The sequence below is a fragment of the Artibeus jamaicensis genome, unplaced genomic scaffold, assembly GCF_021234435.1.
Source record: "Artibeus jamaicensis isolate MK-2021 breed Jamaican fruit bat unplaced genomic scaffold, CSHL_Jam_final scaffold_537, whole genome shotgun sequence".
NCBI lineage: Eukaryota > Metazoa > Chordata > Mammalia > Chiroptera > Phyllostomidae > Artibeus > Artibeus jamaicensis.
The window spans coordinates 43,671,804-43,694,185 of NW_026522047.1; the positions used below are offsets into that span (position 1 = coordinate 43,671,804).

Below are 22,382 nucleotides of genomic sequence, written 5' to 3' on the forward strand. Positions count from 1 at the left end.
CTAAAAGACAAGGTTACTATGTCCTTAAGGAATTCACAAATCTAATCAAATGTCTAAATACAATAATTCAGATTTTAAAAACTTTAATACGGCTTGCAAACAGCTGCATTCTCTTAAGTTGTTTATGTTAAAATCACAAGTCTAATCGCTTTTTGCAGTGAAATCACGTAGTGAGCTGGCTAGCTTCTCAGATGTGTCAAATCGTTCCCAACCCTTCAAACAATAGATTTCCTGATTGTGCCAAAGATTACGAAAGCTTCTAACTGTAATAGAAAAGTACTATCAATATCGAGTTTGTTTGCCTCAATTAAAGTTAAAAACTAAGCTAAATTAGCTTTTGTTAATTTTTTACTTTCCTGAGGATACAAAATAAATGTCCTAGCTAAGAAGAATAAATTTAACATTTCGGAGGGCGTTCTCTGCGATTTCATTGGCTGTGGCAGTGAGGACCCACCCCCCCACCCCCCGGGCTGACTCTGGTGGAGGTGTTTTCTGCTTTGTAGGTGGGGCAGGACCCCAAACTCCTGCTTTCAGCTGGGATGGTTACAGAACTCAGTGTACCCCGCTTCTCTGGGACAATCATATCTCAAGTTTCATCCTGACCCAGTTTTTATTGAAAAAAATGTCACCTAACTTGGATAAATAGAAATTAGCATCCCCACTAAGATTTAGGTTATTTTCCTTCAACCTCTGACTGGATTCAGTTTCTTCCCTGCATTTAGTAGGTTGTGAATTTTTTATACATATTATATTTTTGTTGTTGGGGTCAGAGCCACATTTTATAGTCCATTTATTGCCAATAATCAATAAGAGGAATAGTGTCAATATTATTATTATTATTTCTGGCCTTAACTCTGTTCCACAGACATTACCAATGTAACATTTACATGTTTATTTTCCATACCTTTTTATGGATGTATCACAGACATTGAAGCCATTTCTTGAGCAGGATTCAGCCTCTGATTCCCGACTTCCGAGGTTCAAAACTTGGTTCTGCCACCTACTAGATACATGTTTTTGTTTCCTCATCTGAAATGGAAAGAATTGTAGCCTGTACTTCATAGGTCTCTTTCTAAAGTCAAATAAGTTAGTATGTGACACTTAAAACAAATACCTGGCTCATTAAGTATTAGTTATTTTATGAGCCAGAAACATAAATACTGTAAATATAAAATTCTAAAGTAGTTTTTTAAAACTAAATAAGATAATACATGCATGTAACTGTAATGTGCTTTATTTAACAATAGCTCACAGACCTTTTTGCTGGTTAAATCATATTGATACACTACATTATTCTTTTATTAGCAGCTGCACTGTGATCTGATTTTATCATTTACTTAAACCAATCTGTTGGTCATTTAGGCTCGCTGACTTGTAACCATCACAAACCACCCTGAAATGAGCATCACCAAATAAGATCCTTGCACAATTTAAAATTATTTCTGCAAGGAATAATTCCTGGACGGGAGTGCCTGGGTCGGAGGGTGTGTGCAGCTCAGCTGTCACCCGGGCTGACTCACTCGCACCAGAAAGGCTGCACCAGGGTGCCGTCCCGTGGGGCCTCTCGAGTCGGGGAAGAAGAGGCTGAGCGGATGCTCTTTTAATTCTTCCTCAGCCTAGACTGTCAAACCACTCTCTTGATGAGAGAGGGGACAGCGGCTATTTCATCTATTTCATGGATGAGAGAGAGACAGAGAGGAGAAAGAGACACACAGACAGTGTGTGTGTGTGTGTGTGTGTGTGTGTGTGTGTGAAAGAGAGAGAAAGCGGGAGTGCCAACACCCCTTTCTTTGCAGAGTACAGCCGAGAACTTCGTCTCTGTGCTTGAGCAAACATCCGTGTGGTCCAACTTCACCGCAGACAAGGTGGCCACCCTGGCCACAGTCTTGCTGGAGAGTGTGGAAAGCACCACGCTGGCAGCTCTTCTGAAATCCTCAGCAAACGGCAGTCAGACTGTTCAGACGGAGCAATTAGGTAGGACACGTTCTTCGTGGCAAGGTCACACCTGGGTGCTGATTGTGAGGAGTGACTTGGGTGATGTAATTCTCCCCGGGTTTCTCATGTACTGTTCCCCCAAATGTTCAGAATCTCTGAGCTCACAGCAAAGCAAGTCCAGTCATATTAACAACATCTCTCCTGGACCGACGGCCAGGCGCTGTGTTAAGAGTGTGCTTCCAGGTACTGCGTTTGGACGAGAATCTGCTGAGTGCTTACTCTATAGCAGGCGTTAAGGGATATTAGTCACTCGCTACGTTCAAATATTTCCAGCTCTCTCCTCTGGGCTCCTGGTAGGATAGAGTTTCCTGGCTTGGAGTGAGGTGGGGTTTTGTGACTAGTCCCTGTCAGCAGACTGTGGGTGGAATAGTTGCTAGTGTAGGACCCTCCAGAGCTTTCTTTCCCGCTGCCCTGGTGACAGGGCATGTTTCAGATCACAGTTTCTCCATCTGGGCAGGTCTCAAGGTAAGGACAAAATATAGAGAGCACAGCCCCAAGTCAATACGCTAGTGGGAAATGATTGTTATTTTTAATCCACTAAGATTTGGGGTTGTTTGTTACCAAGGCGTACCTGATCCTCTCCTGACCGATACACCCCGAACATGTGTGATCTGTGACCACTCGGGAACCCTGGGTGCTGTCGACCTTTTATGGTGGTGTCCCACCCCTAGTACTTGTTCTGGGATCAGTCATGTAGCCTTGGGATTTCTAGCCTGATGGGTACCCACAAGGCCAAAATGTAGAAGTGGAGTATCTTGTGGACTGCCACCAGTAGTAAACAAGGATAGCCTCATGAATCTTATATGTTAGTGAGCTGAGTCAGACAAACAGACATCTGGTATACTGGGTAGAGCTAGTGCTATTGAGAAAGATGCAGCAGGATAAGGAGGTGAGGGCAGGCAGAGAGGGACCACTGCTCTCTTCCACAGAGTGGTTAGGGAAAGGCTCACTGGGGCAGGGACCTGGGGGAAGGGAGCCGTGTAAATACTTGGAGAAAGAGCAAGTTCAGGAATGCTCGTTGAGTTCAGGGAACACTGAGAAGGCCAGTGTGGCTTGATGTGAAGGAGTCAGGAAAGAAAGGGAGACACACATTTTGTAGACAAATGAAAAGACAGGTTTTGTTTGAAGGAAGCTGGGTGGGGGAGCAGAAGTGGAGAGTCTGAGAACAGGCATGACATCGTTTATGTTTTAAAAGGGCACTTCTGGTTCCATTATCTGTTGTGTTTTTGTGAAGAGTTCCGTAATTATGGCGATGTTACAGGCGAGACATCTGAGGCTCAGAGAGGTTAAGACTTTGCTTAAGTTTGCACAGCTGGCGAGCAGCAGAGCTGGGCCTCCCAGTTAGTACCATCTGACTGCAGAACCCGAGCCCTTGTCCACACGCTGGACTCATCCCAGTCCCTTCTTATTTTCTTCAGCTTTGGAAAACTCGTCTAAATTTGGAGTCGCCAGAAGGCCATGACTGTGTAGTCTTCTGCCCCTGTTGACTTCAGCCCCATCTTCCCCGATGCATCGTCCCCTAAGGTGTGAGAGCTCACTTCTCGAGCTGCAGCTGGGTCTCACCCTTGTTTATTGCTACCATGCACCTATCATTCGTGAAGGCGCTCAAGTTCATTCCCGGATCAGTTGGCCTTTCCATTCTTTCCTTGGCTTGTAACCAGGGAGGCAAACCTGTGTCATTGGCCAGAAACCAAAATCAGGACCCACTGTCTGGGTGGGTCTCCCTTTTGTCCTGCAAAGTCTCCCTTTTTCCTTTTAGATATTGAGAGCAGAGTCATCAAGGATGAATGCACTGAAGGGAACATGACCTTTAACTTGAAAGCCAAAGGGGATATGATGAAGATTGGCTGTTCCACCATTGAAGAGTCTGAATCCACAGGTACAGACCTGCTTGTGAGATTCAAGGAGGGTGGTGTGGGTGCATTCAGTCAGCGAATGCGATTTGCTCACCTCCCGGGTGCCAAGGCCTGTGCCGGGCAGTGGGGGAATTGTGACGATGGAGGAAGACATAGGCCATGACCTCAGGGAGTTTTCCATCTGCTGGGGAAGTCAGACATTAAACAAATACTCTCGCATTACTGGAGTATTGAGACCTGTACTGTCCAATACAGCAGCCACTGGCCACGTTTGGTCACCGAGCACTTGAAAAGGGGCAAAGCCATGAGCATAAAATATACACCAATTCCAAAGGTTTGGTGCAAAAAAAAAGAATAGAAGCTATCTTATTAATACTTTTTATTATTGATTGCATGTTGAAATGTTATTTTGCATGTGAGTTAAAATTGTTTTAGTACATTATATATATTTTTCCTTTTCTAAAATGTGACGACTAGAAAATTTAAAGTCACACGTGTGGCGCATACTCTACTTCTAGCGGACAGCGCCACTCTGTGCCGGGGGCAGCAGGCTGCCCTCAGAGGGCTGGTCGGTGTGCTCCTGGGCACCGAGGGCAGTGCGGACCTCCGTCCCAGCCGTGCCGTCCGAGTGCAAGGGCGTCCACGGCAGTGCGTGAACGAATGCGTGGGGCTGTGCTGCAACCCAACTTTCATTAGAGAACAGAAGCTCCCGGGCAATGGCTCGACTGGCCCGCCAGCCACTGTCGGCCGTGCCCGCGTCTGTGTGCTCCCTGGAGGGCCCAGGGCGCAGGCCCGGGACACATCCCTGAGGACCACCAGCACTGAAAGGGGGAGCCCACCCAAGAGACTGAAAGGAGAATAGCCAGAAATGTGGGACAGGAATGTAGCTCCCACTGCTGGGTCAAATTATCCCTTAAAAATCCAAATCCAAATGTGTTTTCCACGGGAGCCCAGATTTCGCCAGGTGATGACACCCTGGGGTCTTCTCTCTATGGTTCTGCCGAGGGTCACCTGGAAGTCCACTGGTGCCCGAGTCCCCAGAGTGGGCCAGTGAAGGTGCAGGGGTGTGCGGACTTTTAAACCACATGTGCGTGTGCATTTGTTGGGCCAGCAGTAATACCTAGTAAGCAAACAATTCTTTTTTTTTTCCCACTTGGGGGACATGCAGGGACCACTGGGGTGGCTTTTGCCTCCTTCGCGGGTATGGAGTCTGTTCTAAATGAGAGCTTCTTCCAAGACCCTCTGACCCCTAACTCCAAGAGGAAGTTGAAGATGAATTCTCACATCATTGGGGGCATGATGACGGGGGAGAAGAAGGACGGGTTCTCTGACCCAGTTATCTACACTCTGGAGAACATTGAGGTTTGTGAGGGGCTCCCACTGGGCTCCTATCTACCTGTTCACGGGCCCGACTCTCACCCATTTTAAGTGTCTACAATTGCTAATAACTCAAGCCAATTGAAATAATGAGCTTTCCTATTTCTGTGTGATGTTCTTCCATCCTCCATGAGGGAGATGTAGGTGAGATGAGGCAACGCTGATGCAGGAACATGCACATGGTTTTGATGACATTAGCTGCAACCAAGCCGGTGACAGAGAAGGCGTGGCACCCAAGGCATTCCTTTTCATCACTGTGTGTTGAAGTATCAGCACCCCCCGCCCCGTTCCCTACAGGACATACATATACCTGCATCTTCTTGCCTCAGTGACTCTTGAGTGGTCACAGTGAATCATTCAAGAGGGACTCTCTGGTGACCAGGGCCTTTGAATTTTCAGCCAAAGCAGAAGTTTGAGACGCCCATCTGTGTTTCCTGGAGCACAGACGTGGGGGGCGGTAGGTGGACACCGTCTGGCTGCGAAGTCCTCAAAGCCTCCGAGATGTATACTGTGTGCAGCTGTAGCCGAATGGCGAACCTGGCCGTCATCATGGCTTCCGGGGAGCTCACGGTCAGTACCTAACCCCTGTGCTCTGGTCCCCACCCCTGACTGCAAATGTCGATGGAGCATCTGCGAGCCCCACGCGGTGCTGTGTATCGTGTGAGGAGTTGTGGGGCTGGAAGGGGTGTTGCCCTGCCTCTGCCCGGGAACATGCGTGGTCTGGCTGGGAAGCTGTGACATCCGTCTATCAAATGAGAAATCACTCCAAATAGGGGCAGGCACAATGCCAATCACAGGGCCTATTTAATGAGCACCTATTGTGTGCTGGACCCTTTGTTGGAAGGTGTGGTTTTTTTTTTGGCCCATTTTATAAGACGGGAGATACATTTTCTAGGATAACTAAGCAGTCTGCCCAGTTATGAAGCTTGTAATTGGTGGAGGTGGGATTTGAACCCAGGACAGTTTGGTTCCAGAGGTCTCTCTCACTAAATCATACAAATGCAGGGCCCGGGGAGGCTGCAAGCGGCTGTGCTGTGGGAATTCTGAAGCATTTCAGTGAGAGGTGGTGGCAGAATCAGGAAGGAAACAGCGTGTGAAATGAAACGGAGTAAGCAATGAGCCTTGGCGAGCGGGTGGGCCTGGCAGAGAGGACGGGACACCCTGCTCAGCCCCGGGGTGAGCGTTCTTGCCTCTCAGGCCAGATCTGAGGTTCGGTCTTCTGCCAGGAGGGCCCTGGGTGCTATTTAGAGGAATATAGTGCTTAGGACTTCAGAGATTCAGATCCTGAGCAACCGTGACCTAGTTCAAGTTCCATTTCTATCACTTCCTGGCTGTGTTTCCTTGGGCAAGCCACTCAGCCTCTCTGAGCCCGAACTCAGTTCTTTCATCTCAAAAATGAGAACAAGAAAAAAAGATCATGAAAACTAACGCTCCTACAATATGTGATACGTTTGTGGCGCAGTTGTGAGTAATTTAAGTATTTTCATTGAATGCTCCTAATACCCTGAAACCATCCTACGTGTGGTAACTGTCAGTACCTTTTCTGAACAGATGCAGAAACTGCCTCCGTTCGGAGCAGTGGAGCGGCTCGTCCAAGCTCGTGCAACAACAGAACTGCAGTCAGTTTTTAGAAAACCTACTGTCACAATGTTACAGAGAGGAACTGATGAGATGGTGCCCGGCTTATCCTTACGTAGCTTTTAACTCCCAGGGAGCACTAAAAATGTTTAAAATCAGTGAAAATTATCGACAAATAATGATCTACAGGAAGGACTCAGCTCATCATTTCCACTCCCCAGGTGTCTCTGAACACGTAGGTGTCAGTCCTGGTTCAGCGCAGGAAAAGGGTGCTCCCAAAATTGCTGGAAGGGGTGGAGGAGTCGAAAACAGGGGGCTGCCACTTGGATTTCGGCTTCAAGATCACCCCTCTGCAGTTGTAATCAGAAGCTACAAATGCTGCTGTCAGGCGACCCCCCGCCCCCAGCCTTGGGATCAAAGACTGGCCCACTGGAATGTGGAGTCCAGCCACAGCTCGCTGCTGTCTGCAGAAAGCTGGCGCCTGCCCCTTTCTGCCCTCCCAAACGTCTACACATACATCTCATTGGAGAACCTGAATGACATCCAGAACCTTAGCCCCAAGATGTTCTGGGAACTGTAGTTTGTAGACATGCTGTCCTAGTAATATGCAGGGCAGGGTGGGAGATGCAGGAGGGAATGGGTGCTGATGGGTGCCAGTAGATGCCAAAGGAAGATGATGGGCGACACGTTGTTTACTCTGAGTGTCAGCGGAAGGAAAGCCCCCCAAGCTCTTTCTGCCCAAGTCAGGAGTCTGCACGATTCTATTTCCTGCCCAGGGGAATGTTTTCCTCATGGAAGTGACACGTCTCTTTCCTGACAGACGGATTTCTCCTTGCATGTCATTAGCTACGTGGGCATGGTCATCTCCCTGGTGTGTCTCGTCTTGGCCATCGCCACTTTCCTGCTGTGCCGTGCCATCCGCAACCGCAACACCCACCTCCACCTGCACCTCTGCGTGTGCCTGTTCTTGGCCAAGATTCTCTTCCTCGCCGGTGTGGACAAGACTGACAACCAGGTCTCATCTCCCTCAGGCTACACCCCATCCAGCCCAGTCATCTCCACCTCTGCCTCTGCTCATTCCTACTCAATTCTCTCTACGTAGTTCCCACCTCAGGACCTTTGCACATGCTGTGACTGCTTCATAATACTCATCCTCCAGCACCTCACCTGGCTGACTCCTTCTTGTGATTGGTCTCAGTTTAAGATCATCTCCCTGATCATGTTACATATTGTGGTTGTCCCTCTTATTACTCTTTAAACCACTGGTTCTCACCCAGGATGATTCTGCCCCATTGGGGAACACTTAGGTGTCACCTCTGAGATGGGGTGCTGCTGGAGTCTAGTGGATAAAAGCCAGGGATACTGTTAAACATCCTACAACACACAGGACAGCCCTCATGACAGAGAGGAATCTGGTAATAGTGTTACAACTTTCAGTACTGCTACAACTGAAAAGTCTACTTACCGCTTCATTTTGCATTCCTTCCCAGCACCTCCTACTTGAAAGCATGATGGTTATTCATGGCTTTACTGTGTATCTACTTTTGCCACTAGGCTGCATGTCTTGGGAGAGCAAGAACTTTGGCCAGTTTACCCCCAGGACTGTGCCAGAAACGAAGTAGGATCTCTGGGTTTTCCCAAAATGAGCACCGCTGGCATTTGGGGTGGGTGACCATTCTCTGCTTGGAACTTTCCCTCACACAGCGAGATGTTTAGCTTCCTGGTTCCTTCGGGAACTGAATACCAGTAGTGCACCCCACTCCCGGCATTTGACCGGTGCTGGGCCAACTTCTGCAAAGACACAGAGGGAAGAATATTTTCAGCTTTACGGATCCTATGATTTCTGTTGCCACTTCTCAACTCTGCTGTTTTAGCGTGAAACAGCCAGAGAGAACACAGGGGTGGGTGGGTGTGGCTGTGTGCCCATGAGACACCATTTACAAAGCTGGCTGCCAGTCCAGTGCTGCATCTCTCTGATCATCTCCTGAAGGAGGGTGGTCACCTGCCCATTTTCACCCCCTGGTTCTCCCAGTTCTAGCACTGACAGTCACATGTCCTGGGAAAACTCAGTCCCAGGTAGACCAGGGAGACTGGTCACCCTACCAAAGGGATGGGACTGCCTATGATGAAGAATATCCCTGTAAATATTTGTGGAATGAATGAACAAATGGGCTGTGTTTGGGGAATGACCGCGGAAGGGGTCCATCTCCCGTCCTCTTCCTCGGAACCGGACCTTGGGAGGGCGGGGTGTCCTGACCGCACCGGCCTCTCCTCTGCAGACCGGCTGCTCCATCATCGCCGGCCTCCTGCACTACCTTTTCCTCGCCTGCTTCTTCTGGATGCTGGTGGAGGCCGTGATGCTCTTCCTTATGGTCAGGAACCTGAAGGTGGTGAATTACTTCAGCTCTCGCAACGTCAAGATGCTCTATCTCTATGCCTTTGGCTACGGGCTCCCAGGGCTGGTGGTGGTCATCTCCGCCAGCGCGCAGCCGCGGGGCTACGGGACGCACACTCGGTGAGTGGCGTCTCCCTCTCTCCCTGAGGACCCTCTGCCCCGTGGATGTTGCCAGAGGTCCTGATGCTAGTGACATGAAGCAGAAGGGCAATGGCAATGTTAGGAGTGCGGCTACCATTTATTGAGGATGGGCTCTACCCCGGGCACTAAGTGGACACTTCAGGAACACTGACCAGGAAGGAGGTCAGAAAGAGGAGTCGCTGGGGCCCGAAGAAAACCGAAGGGCCACCTGCCCTGTCATGAGAGTTTTTATCCCTGTGTCGGCTCCCAATTTTCCCCTCCGTGAAAGCGCTCGGCGGGGCTGGAGTAACGAACGGTGAGGTCAGGAGTCCCAGACAAGCACCGAGTCCTCCTGTTTCTCTCCGCAGCTGTTGGCTGAGCACGGAGACGGGGTTTATCTGGAGTTTCCTGGGGCCCGTGTGCACAATCATATTGGTGAGCAAAGTGCGGGTGCTGCGGGTTCCGGAGGAGGGGCCCGAACCAAGGGGTGAGAGGTGCCAGTGGAAGTTGCATAGCTGAGGTCACTTATTCCTATAAACCGGGGCGTCAAACTCATTTTCACCGGGGGCCACATCAGCCTCCAGGTTGCCTTCAAAGGGCTGAAATAATTTTAGGACTGTATGAATGTATCTACTAACTGTTAAGGGGTCGAAATTACATTTGGCCCTTTGAAGGCACCTGTGAGGCCGATGAGGCCCCGGTGACGACGAGTCTGACGCCCCTGCTCTAGACATCCTCCCTCCTGGTCCTTGGTTCTCGAGGTTTCCAAGTGGGGGTGTCGTGTCTGAGACTCGTGGAGTTTTCAATGCTAATCCCCTGGAGAACCTGCGATCTCCTCGTCCTTTGTGCTTCAGTAAAATGGGTCTATTCATTTTTCCTGAGGAAAGATGTCAAATGAGAGATAAAGTAGAATTTTTTCAACTTTATTGAGGCATAATTGGCAAATAAAAACTGTGTATGTTTAAGGTGAACAACTTGATGTTTTGACATGTAAACACTGCGAATGATCACTGCTATGCAGCTAATTAACCTTGCTACCGCTCCACATAGTTACCATTTTTCTTTTTCTTTTAGTTTAATTTTTGGGGGTGATACTGGTTTGCGGTATTATATAAACCTCAGGTGTGCACTGTTGTGACATGACATCTGTGTACTTGTACCGTGTGCTCACCACCCAAAGTGTGGCTCCTCTTCCTTATGTTTGACCCCCTTTACCCAATTCACCTCCCCCCCCCCCCCCCGTCTTGCCCTCTGGTGACCACCATTCTATGGCCTGTGTCTATGAGTTTGTTTTGTTTGGTTTTGCTGGTTTGTTACTTTTTTGTTTTATATTTCACCTATGAATGAAATCCTAGGTGTGTTTGTCCTTTTCTGTGTGACTTATTTTATTAGCCCTAATGCCCCCAAGATCCACCCACACTGTTGAAAATGGCAGATAAGAACATTTAAGATCTAACCTTTCAGCAAATTTTAAGACTATGATACAATGTTGGTAACTATAGTCGCCATCCAATAGATTAAATCTGGGGAGTTCCTCACCTTGTGTAGATTAAATCTGGGGAGTTCCTCACCTCGCGTAAGTGAAGCCTTAGACCAAGGTCTCCCCATTTCCCAGCCCCACACCGGACAAGCGCCACCCACCCCTGGGGGCCCCGAGGGAGGCTGAGCGCCACCACCTCTCGCCTCTTCGACCCCCAACCCGGTTCTGCAACATGTTTTCTTCTGACTGACTGCCACTGGCCGTGGGTTGGTTCCTCGTGTTGCTTTTAAGTGGTAATCATGAGCTTATATTTGACCAACTTAATCTTGAGAATTCACTTTTTTAAAGATTTTATTTTTTTACTTTTAGAGAGAGGGGAAGGGAGGGAGAGAAACATCAATGTGAGAGACACTGAGCAGTTGCCCCTCGTGTGCACCCCAAGCCGGGACTGAATCTGCAACCCAGGCGTGTGCCCTGACCAGCATCAAACCTACGACCTGTTGCTATGCAGGGCGACACCCAACCAACTGAGCCACCCCAACCAGTGTGGCACCTGCAATTCTTGCAGTTGTATTCCTCCAGAGGTTTTTTCTCTGACCTCCATTAGATTTTTCAGGGCCATGTATTAGTTTTCTAGAGTCAGCAGAACAAAATATCACCAAGTGTGTCCCTTAGAACAACAGAATTTTATTGTCTCAGTCCTGGAGGCTAGACCTCTGGAATCAAGGTGGTGGCAGGGCCGAGCCCCCTCTCAAAGCCTCGGGGGAAGGATCTGGTCCGGTCTCCTCTCCAGCTGCTGGTGGCCTCCGGCTTTCCTTGGCTTGTAGAGGCCTGTCTGTCTGCTGCCTGAGTCCTCTCGTGGTCATCCCTGTGCATGCAAAGGGACGCACAGGGCTGCTCTTGTTCCATGGAACAAGCAAAGGCTATTGATCCCGAGATTGCTACAGTAAGGGAGTCGGCCGCCCTCCCTGCACTTGTTAGTTCCAAGAGCAGGCTGAGAAGGGAAAGCTTTGTAGAGGGAAGAAGGCAAAGCTGTGCCCCCACCAGAGGCCGTAGGCCTGGGGGTCCTCCATGTGGGTCCCTGAAAGCAGGGCATCTACGTGGTTGGCTGTGGGCATGCACTGGCTTTCTCCTCTTGGTCTCAGGTTGGAATCAGGGGCAGAAATTAGGGCAGCTGTCAGTTATTAATCAGGTCCTGGTCATGGATCAGTTGCTATAGGAGTTATTTTGGGGCTTCCTGAAGTGCTCACCAAAGATGTTGGTAAGATGGTTTGGCCATTTCTGTTTTGCCAATCGAGTTTATTTTAGACTATGAAAAAAGTAAAAAGCGTTTACTTGAGAAACTGGAGCTGCAGCCCTGGAGATGCAGATTATTCAGGTATCAACCTAAATTGTGCTCCAGGGAAGAACAAAGGCAGATTCTACAAAGGCAAAACCCCCAGAGTGGCATCTTTCCAGGCATGGTTAGTTTAAATTAAAAAACAAAACAAAACAAAACAAAAAAATGGGGTAGGGGGAGCGGGGAAAACTACAAGGAGAAGGGCAAGTCCCTCTGTTGTCCCAGGATGTTTATGGCTCAGCTTGAGCTGAGCTTAGCAGCAGGTCAGCAACTTCACAGCAGCTGAGATGGAGGCACAAGTGGAACTAGGCCCCCCCTTCCCTGAGAGGCTCCCCCAGCTCTATTTGTAAGTTTCTCTCTTGGCAATGCTTGTTCCATTGAACTTTTCCTATAGACAGTTTTGTATCCAACCCCTCAAACCCTCAACCCAGTCTGTTCACCTTTTTAGATCAATTCCGCCCTCCTGACATGGACCTTGTGCATCCTGAGGCAGAGGCTTTCCAGCGTCAACGCCGAAGTCTCCACTCTCAAAGACACCAGGTGCCGTCCCTTCTTCCTTTGCTCTGCTCTTCCAGTCTCCCTCCCTTCTTTCCTCAAATCACCACCTGGTCTTTGCCTGGTCCTCTCCCCAAGACAGAACACGGCACGGTGTCTAGATTTGGGGGCTCAAACGCCAGCGCTGCCGCTTACAAGCTCTGTGACCTTAGGCAAGTTATATAACTTCTCTGAAACTCAGTTTCCTCCTGTGTGGAACGGGGGAATGATATTGCACACTTTATGGGGCTTACAAACCATTTAGCACAGTTATTAGGAAGAGTGTTTCATATATTGAACCTATTATTACATTTCCTAATTCTGTGCATACTTATATGCATATTTACAGAAACAATACTATTTTATTTTATTACCATCTTTTCTCTAACATTTCATGAGTAATTTTAAATTTAATTACAAATTCATGAAAAATCTTTTTTTTGGCATAGTATTTTAGTGTAAGCACACAGCATAGCTTATTTAAATCATCCCATATTCATGAACATTTAAATGGTTTTTCTACTATAAATAATACTGTCTTAAATATTCTTTTAAATAAAACTTTTTTCCACACCTGGGGTCATTTAGTCATAACAGTAGGAGTGAAAGTGCTGGAATCAAAGGGTAGGTTGGATTGTAGCACTTTTACTATATATTGCGAATGGGTTTCCAGAAAATTTGTTTCCATTTATCAGAGTGCTTGTTTACTCACAGTTTTGCCAGAACTGGGATTTATAATTTTTTATTTGTTGTTTTTGTGGATATAATAGGGGAAATACATCCTCATTACTTTAGTTTCATATTTATGATTTTATCCCACAGAAGTGAGACTTTCTCATGTTCTTATAGAAAATATAGCTCTATGGGCCAATAAAGATCTGAGACTGTAAAACAATTTAAAAGTTTATAGGAGTCTTGCCCTGGCTGGTGTGGCTCAGTGGGTTGAGCGCCCACTTTTGAACCAAAGGGTTGCCAGTTGGATTCCCAGTCTAGGGCACATTCTGGGTTACAGGCTAGGTCTCCAGTAGGGGGCGCTCAAGAGGCAACCACACATTGATATTTCTCTTCCTCCCTCCCTTTCCCTTTCTCAAAAAATAAACTAAATGTTTTTTAAAAGTTTATAGAAGTCTTAAAAAGACTTGAGTCTGGGAGACACATTAAGGGGAATGAATACTTGCAATGTGCTCTGGAGAGCACAGAGAAAAGGCAGGGTTTGCGAAGCAAAAACTCCAAAGTGTAATTCTTATTTTTTAAATTTATTTTTATTGTTTTTCAGGTACAGTTGTCTCCATATTCCCCTCCCCCCTGTGTCACCCATCCCCACTCTCAATCCCACCTCCCTCCAGCTTCATCCATGGGCCATGGGTCATTTACACATGTTCCTTGATGACCCTTCCCCACCCCCCTCTCCTCTGGTTACCATTAGTCTGTTCTTTATTTCGATGTCTGTTTATATTTTGTTTGCTTGTTTGTTTTGGTGATCAGGTTCTGCTTATAGGTGAGATCATATGGTATTTGTCTTTCACCGTCTGGCTTATTTTTGTAAATGAAGGACTGCTGGCTAGGTTCCTAGGATTTGGCTACAGTTTCAGTATGAAGCCTAGAGGGGTGAAACCTACAGAGGAGGGCAAGTCCCTGCGCTGTGCCGGGACGTTTATGGCTCACTGGAGCTGCGTGAGGCAGCGGGGCAGCAACTCAGCAGCAGCTCTGGGACTCAGGCCCAAGTGGTGCCGAGGCCGCACTTCCCCGAGAGCCTCCTGACTCTGTTTCAGTGAATCTCTTAGCAATGCTTGTTCCATTTAACTTTTCTGTTATCAGTTTGTGTTTTCTAATTTCATTACTCAGCTAATCTTTATTCTAAGAACTTACCGAAACCAGACATTGTATCAGTTTTATTGCCAGCAACCTGATGATGACCTCTGCTCATTTTCCTGTCATTTTCCAGTCTTTTATCCATCTTAAATTTTTTCCCAAAAATTATTTTTAAAAAGTTAATGTACAGAGCTCAAAGTTAATACTTGCAATGGTACAAAAAATGAAGCAGTGTGAAATATGCCAACCAACTGTCAACAGCAAGAGGAATTCCCCTTTTATTCAGTGTAAAACAGCTCAACAGTGATGCAGCGTGGGGGGGGGGTAGGCCCCTCCCTGGCCGACCAGCTCTGCTCTGCACTGCCCTGCCCTGCCCTGCTGCCCTCTGCTCGGGTGAGACGGCTCCCAGCTCCCACGTTCCAGTGCAGTAAGGGAGACACTGTCTTCAGGCTTTGAAGAAAGGAAAAAGCGTGCTCTCTGAGCCATAGGGGAGCAGATTTAATGGACGAAAATCCCTGTCCCTGGTCCCTGATTGGTCCATTTTGTGCAAAGGAGGGCTCCAAACCTCAGTTTGATTGCTCCGAAAGGCACAGTTCATATTGGTCAGAATAGAGCCACTTTGGCCAGAGTTGTGCAGCTCTGAGCAGATGGGGCAAACATAGGTCCTACTGGCTGAAATAGGATTCCAGAAACCCCCTTATTGGGGCGGATGAGACGGCAGGAGCACCGTGGAGGCAGGCGGTTGGGTGTAGGGCCTGGCAGTACAATGCTCTTCTGTGCATTTTGCGTGAGAGCCCCCTGTTCAGCAATGGCTGCTAGGCTGTTTATTAAAATTCGAGCCCAGTTAGCCACCAGGAGCCCTTCTTAGTAGGTACCTTTTTTCTCAAGAGTTTACAAAGGGAATGCACGAAAATAATTCTCGCTCCTGACACCCTAGGTCCCCAGATCACACCCACTTTCAGCAGCCATTATCATTCGAATTGAGCTTCCTTCCAGAATATTCTATACTTGCACATTTCCCCCTTTCACATAAATGATAAAACACTCCACTGATTTGTTCAGCAGTTTGTTTTTTCACATAATAAGTAGTTTATTTTATATAATAGTTGAGGGTACAACTAACCAAATAGCTTATTCCGAGCCACATGCTGTTCTGCCGTCTGGCCGGCCCGGAGAGCAAGCCCTGCCGCCGTGTAGGTGGCGTGCTGTTCTCTCTGTGACAGTGGAGGGACCTGAGCACAGTGACGTGAAGGGCGCAGTCAGAGTTCTCACGGGCAGTTGGACCCAGAGCCTGGACCCTTTCTTATGCTTTAGTATATTGTCACTCTCTCATTTAAAAAAGGATTCTGTAATCTGCTTCCTGTCTCTATGGATGTGCCTGTTCTGGACATGTCACATACATGGAGTCACACACCATGTGGCCTTCTGTGTTCGGCTGCTCTCCCTGAGCTCCATGTGTTCAAGGTCCATCCATATTGTAGCAGTGGTCAGCATTTCACTCCTTTTCGTGGCTGAGTAGTATTCCAGTGCTCAGAGGAGCCACAGTGTGTTGATCCATTCATCCTTTGAAGGCCATCTGGGTTGTTTCTGGTTGGGGGAGAGGGGAATGGAGAATGACTGCTTAATGGGTATGGCTGTCTCTTTGGGGTGATAAAATGTCTTGGAATTGGATAGTAGTGACTTTTGTACAACGTTATGAATGTGCTAAATACCACTGAATCACACTTTTTGGTAAAAATGGTGAATTTCATGTAACGTGAGTTTTACCTCAGTTTTCGTAGTATGGCTTCACCATTGATTTAACACATCCCAAGTTCATGGTCCTGTGGGCCCTTCTTGCTGCAGACATATGGCACTGAATACTCGTGTTCACACATCTTCGTGCCCATGTGTACCTGTAGACACACTGCATTTCAAATGCCTCTTGGATTCGGTTTTCCTGATTCTGGGTTGGGGACTCTGTTCCACATTTATTCCCACCCTGCTGGGTCACAGCGGAGCCTCAGACTGTTCCTGGGAGCCTGGCCCACAGGGACCTCAGCTGCCTCCCAGCAGCTCAATCTTCTTTCCCAGGTTGCTGACATTCAAGGCCTTTGCCCAGCTCTTCATCTTGGGGTGCTCCTGGGTGTTGGGCATCTTCCAGATAGGACCCGTGGCCAGTGTCATGGCCTACCTGTTCACCATCATCAATAGCTTACAGGGAGCCTTCATCTTTCTCATTCACTGTCTGCTCAACCGCCAGGTATGTAGCTGCTGTCCCTGTCCCTTCCTCCCCTTCCTTCCGGGGGACATGTCTGTGGAGCACACTTCCTGCACCCGGGAGTGACTCATCGCCCATTGTCTGTCTCCAACTCCAGGTCCGGGAAGAATACAGGAGATGGATCGGGAGGAAGGCCAAGCCCAGCTCCCAGTCCCAGACCTCAGGGATCTTGCTGTCGTCCATGCCCTCCGCTTCCAGAACGGTGAGGGCCTGCGTGTTTGACACACGTGTGGCTGAATGGAACGCCTGCTTCTCGGCAATATTAGACACCTCTGTGTGTTAGCACCTACTGGGAGCTAAGTGCACCCACGTGTATTAGCTCACTGATAGTGTGGGATTCGGGAGCCAGGCTGCCTGGGTTTACATCCCAGCTCTGCCCCTGAGTAGCTGTGTAACTTAAAAAAGATAAAATCACGACTCACACAGATGTAAAGCGAGCATATGTTAAGGATCTTAATTCTACTTACTAATCAATCAGTGAGGGAATGAGATGTTATAACTGGCTCAAAAGACATAAAAGAGTAAGTACAGACATATATATGTATTATGTAACATTATTATGTATACTTTATATACATTGTATATAGTACAGGTGTATTATCTATTATTCATGCACTATACACATTATTATATGTGCATTCTATAACATGCTTTATGTGTATGTCATATACATTGTATGCATTACACACACAGATATATATATGTGTCTTTTTTTGCATTCTATTTTGAGCCAGTTATAACATCTGCCTGGTTCCCTTACTAATAATTATACATAATATATAATACATCACATAATTATATATAATAGGACTATACATATCTTTGTAAATATACATGAATTATAATTTACACATATGTCACACATGTATGTGTGAATTATAATACTTATGTATATAATTTCATAAATATTTAAATGAATATGCAAATGAAAGTAAATTTGATTTTCCCACAGAATTATTTCGCACTGCGGCCAGTTATTTAACATTCAGAGTTGTGAAATAGCTCCCGCACAGACGGGGCCCTCTGACGATGCAGATTTTCCACTGAAGCACAGTTTTGTCCGTGTGGTCCCCCAGTCTCATGGCCGTGAACACCGTCCGCAGGCAGCAACCCCCACATTTTAAATCATGTGCAGTCTAGCCCTCTCTCCTTAATTCTACACTCATGTAGCAACCACCTACCCAGGCCCCCACTTGGATGTCTAACAGCCATCAGAAATGTGTCGTGTTCCAAACCCGGCTTCTGCCCTCCCACCTCCCCTTTCCGAGGAGAGTCCTCTGCCCCGCGTGGCTCAGCGCGAAGCGGTGGCGTTATTCTCGACTCTGCTTTACTTCTCACCCTCCGCCTCCAGCCGACCGGCAAGTCCTGTGGACTCTTCCTCAGAACATGTACAGAATCTGATGTCCTTTCCTTCACAGTTTCTATTCTGGTCCAAGTTCTCTTGTCTCCAACCAGGATTATAGAAATAGCCTCAAAGTGGGACTTTCTACTTCTGCCGCCTTTTCCTTGCCCCACCTTTGGTATGTTCTCCCTGCAGCAGCCAGAGGCCACTCATGAACACCTGAGTCAGGGCACCTCCCTTCTCTGCCTACGACACTCCGTGGCTCCCACCTGGGAGTAACAGCCAGAGTCCTCCTGATGGCCCGCACAGCCCTTTGTAACCTGGCTCTTTCTCCCTGACCTCGTCTTCAGTGGATCTACCCCCCACACCACTCAGTCCCATCTGCGCTGGCCTACGCTGGCTTCTTCAAACATGCCAGGCTCACTCCGTCCTTAGGGACTTTGAAGTGGAAACTCACTGTCTTAAATGTTCTTGTCCTGTTAAGTACACAGCCAGCTCCACCACTTCCCTCACGTGCTTCAGATCTTGGTTTCAATCATTTCTATCAGTGGAGTTCCTCCGACAGCCGTTTTTTCCTGCCTCCTCTTCTACCCTGGCGTTCATGTTCCCTCTGTCCCTTTGCCCTTTCTTTTCATAGCACGTTCTGCTTTCCAACATACTGTAGCTTCTTTATTTATTTTATTAGTCATAGTCTTTCACCCTCCCATTAGAATGTCTTACTTTTTCATTGATATGTTACAAGTACAAGTAACTAAGATCCAGTGGTTTTGTTAAATAGGTAATTATTTTTTTACAAGGATAGAAGCCCAGAGTTAGGGGTTATAGGTATTGGTTCTACTGCTTGGTGGTATTGTAGAGGGTCTAGGTTCGCCCTAATTCGCCATTTCACTAGCAGCATGTTGGCTTTCCATCATGTTATTTTCAGGGTTCCAACATGGCTGCTATAGCTCCAGCCATCATGACCATGTTCAAGGTAGGAAGAAGAGGGACAGAGCAGCAGTGCCAGACTCTCTTTTCAATCCTCTCCTTTTAAGAGGAAATAAAAGGGGCTTTTCTAGAAGCCCCTCAGCAGATTTGCCTTTTACCCAAATGGTCAGAACTGCATCATGTGACCACTCATGGTTATAAAGGAATTGGACAAATCATGTATTTGGCTTTCTAGCTTCTCAAATGGGAGCTGTCATTAGTGAAGAGTTTGAGAATGGCTCTTGAGTTTGCCAATGATGCTTGCCATGCCAGGAGTAATCACCGTTAACATTTTAATGTCTATCTTCTTAGTCTTTGTTTCCCTGTTTATCTCTTTGCATTTAGAAGACCCATGCCCCTTATAGATATGACCCCTGGAATTCTATCTGTACGAATCCTGCTGCTGATTGTGATTTCTTTCTCCGCAGGATTAAAGCCCTTTCTTGCTTTTCAAATACATTATGGAGCAACGTTCGAGGCAAGCAAGTGCCTGCAGGAGCCTATCCTGAAATCTTCTCTTCCTGGCTTAATGCAGAAATACAGGGTCCTGCCAGCCCCAGAGGACTGTGGGCAATTTGAAACATGGAGGGCGGGGCAATCTCTCCATGGTTTTGAGAAACCAGATTTCAGTTACAGATAACCATTTTGTTTTCCATGTTCTGCAGCTCTGACTTCCCAGAGTTCTGTGGAAATAATAGATCTCGGCGCCGTGGTGTGAGCAAGGTGGTCTGGTCACCATTTTGCTGCTTCTTATGTTTGTGGGTGTGCGTCTCTAAGCGTGCCTCTCTCACACCTATCACATGCCTGACAGAGTACAACTCCCAGTAAATGGTTTGTCATCTGGCTGGCTTACCCTGTGACAAAGACTCTCCCTGCTTCTAAACAAATGGTTAGTAAAACTGGAACGACAGCCCCAGGAGGCAAATGAAGCTCAGGTGACTTGGGCACAAACGCCCGAGAGTTAGCTGGGTGAGGAGGAGCGGCTGATGGAGCAGAACTCTTGCGCTTAGTGAAGGGTTGAAGCATTTGATGGCAATGGCCTTTGGAGAGTGTTTTGGCTCCTGGGAACTTTCAGGGAACCAGCATTTCCCTTCCTTCCAGGAACTTCCTAATGACTTGGCCAGGACTCACCCTGCTCATGGAGTTACTGCTCTCCCACCTTGCTCTTCGGCCCCCGTAACTCCCTGAGTGCCAGGGAGAGAAGGAGATGAACATTTAAAATGCAGAAATCCTCCCATCAACAGCCTCTGTGGTTCCTCCTGACTCCAAGTGTGGTCGCAGATCACGTCACTCACCTTGTTAGAAAAGCAAGCTCTCGGGTCCGCCCCATCAGCAGAACCAGGACTTGCGTTTTAATGACATCCCCAGGGAATTGGAGTGGTGCCCCTGAGTGAATGTTCTAGAATATGCTAGAACAGTCTGTTTGCCATGCTGATAGCCAGAAAAGAAACATCTTGAGTTTCCCTGTATGTCTCAGGTAATTGAATAAAGCTGAGACCTCACAACAGAGATTTTTCCTTCTATAACATCAAGCTGCACTGAGACCTCCCTGCACCTGGGTGGTCTCACCTGCCGCCAGTGGAGGGAGAACAGACTCAGAATGACGACCACATGGTTCTCAAATTCCATCTACATGAAATGAGATGATTTTGCCCCTTTATAGTTCAAATAATTTATGGTATCCAAAAATACAGATCCGTTCCCTGAAGTGATAATATTGACCACCTATAATTGTGCCCTTTCCCTGAGCATCAAAATAGTTGGAAAAATTGAAAAAAAATTGGAGTAAGAATATTGGAACCTACGGTATTATTCTACATTTAAAATTTTGATTAATCTTCAAGCCAGAATTCATTAAAATGTGACTTTTTTGGTTTGAGAGGAAGCAAAATCATCAATAATATTTTCAAAACCAAGTTCTGGAAAAAATTAATTATTCAAAGTATATTTAAAAAGTGATTGTAAGCTCATTTTGACCCAGCATAGGACAACTCTTGGACTCGAATATTTTATTTATCATGGCTTTTCTTGAGTTGATCTGCACTTTTAAAATGTTGTGTTGACCCGAGCCAAGCAACGCAGGCACCTCTAGACGCTGGAGAGGAAGCAGACCCCCCCGCCCCCCCCCCCACTGCCACGGGGCCTCCAGAAGGAGCACAGCCCTCACAACGCCTTTATTTTACCCAGAGACCCACTTTAGACTCTGACATCCGTAACTGTAATAAATGTGTTTGAAGCCAAAAAGAAAAATGTTGTTGACGGAGCATTTATCACTTTGATTTTGGTTCCCCCTTACATTTTGTGTCTCAGGCGAGTCTGCCCTCCCTTCGGCCTAGTGCTGGTTCTGTTCATGACCTTCTGGGGGAAGACTGCAGCTTTTTTTCAGGAACTGGGACAACCCCCGTGGCGGTCCTTGCTGATAAACATTTGGTTGTAGTCATGGTCTCAGTCACACAGGTCTGTCGGTGCAGGGAAAGTCGGGACGTGACAGCGCCGGGTGTCTCGGCCCACGCAGGAGTCGTCCCCAGGGTGCCCTGCAGCGGGCATGCCTGTGTTACTTTCAAATCTTTATGTCTTCCACTTGTCACACCGAGAACATCTTTCCAGTTCACGAAAGCTTTTGGAACTTTGTTTTATTCCCGGTGGTTGCAGGGTAATCGCTGGTCTGTGTGTGTCATAGTGTGTTTATGAGCTTGCATCATTTCCCACTTTTCAGTACTGGAGACAAAATATTGTCACCAACACCTCTGAGATACATTTTATTAAACAATCTATTTGAATGCTTCTGAAACTCACTAATAGTTACCGGTGGGAGGAAGCTTACATGTCTTAATGTCTGTTTAAAAAAACATCACTGCACAAAAGCTGTCAGAAAAGTAAGCCGTTAGGAATATAGTAATTTGAAGATAACTTGAGGTCTGTCTACTCAGAAAAGCTTTGCACTGTGGGCTCGCAGTGCCTGGCTGCCTCCTTGTCTTAACGTTTCTGTTCCGTGGTACCTAAAGTCATCACTCCTTCACGGTAATACTCGGCACAGCAGACTCCATCAGAAGTCCTTGCGCTTTGTCCCGGCTTTGCCCAGAGTTCCGAGACCGATGTGCCCTGCATGCCCAGGACCTAGCAGGAGACTGGCTTCACTGAACGACTTAATAATGTTTCTTAACTGAGCGTGTCAAATAAAGAAAGCCAGAAGAGGACACAGCTCTGGTGTTCTGACCACTGACGGACAACTCTCGGCTGTACAAACGCAGTCATCGTCGCTCAGTGACAGGGATGCTTTCTGAGAAATGCGTTGTTGGTGGTTTCGTCCTGCGAACACTCCCGCAGA

The 22,382-nt window shown here is 47.4% G+C and overlaps 1 protein-coding gene across 1 annotated transcript in view; it reads left to right on the forward strand.

Annotated features, from left to right (window-relative positions):
* The window catches only part of ADGRE1 (adhesion G protein-coupled receptor E1), a 42,083-nt gene extending 20,797 nt beyond the window's left edge, over nt 1-21,286 (forward strand). Inside the window, exons 11-21 of the mRNA XM_037154325.2 lie at nt 1,797-1,974; nt 3,755-3,874; nt 5,020-5,213; nt 5,628-5,798; nt 7,627-7,821; nt 9,086-9,321; nt 9,690-9,756; nt 12,589-12,680; nt 16,560-16,728; nt 16,844-16,948; nt 19,483-21,286. Of these exons, the coding sequence (XP_037010220.2) occupies nt 1,797-1,974; nt 3,755-3,874; nt 5,020-5,213; nt 5,628-5,798; nt 7,627-7,821; nt 9,086-9,321; nt 9,690-9,756; nt 12,589-12,680; nt 16,560-16,728; nt 16,844-16,948; nt 19,483-19,488 (1,533 nt within the window). The 3' untranslated portion in view covers nt 19,489-21,286. The remainder of the gene's footprint in view (nt 1-1,796; nt 1,975-3,754; nt 3,875-5,019; nt 5,214-5,627; nt 5,799-7,626; nt 7,822-9,085; nt 9,322-9,689; nt 9,757-12,588; nt 12,681-16,559; nt 16,729-16,843; nt 16,949-19,482) is intronic.
* Nucleotides 21,287-22,382: the final 1,096 nt, after the last annotated feature.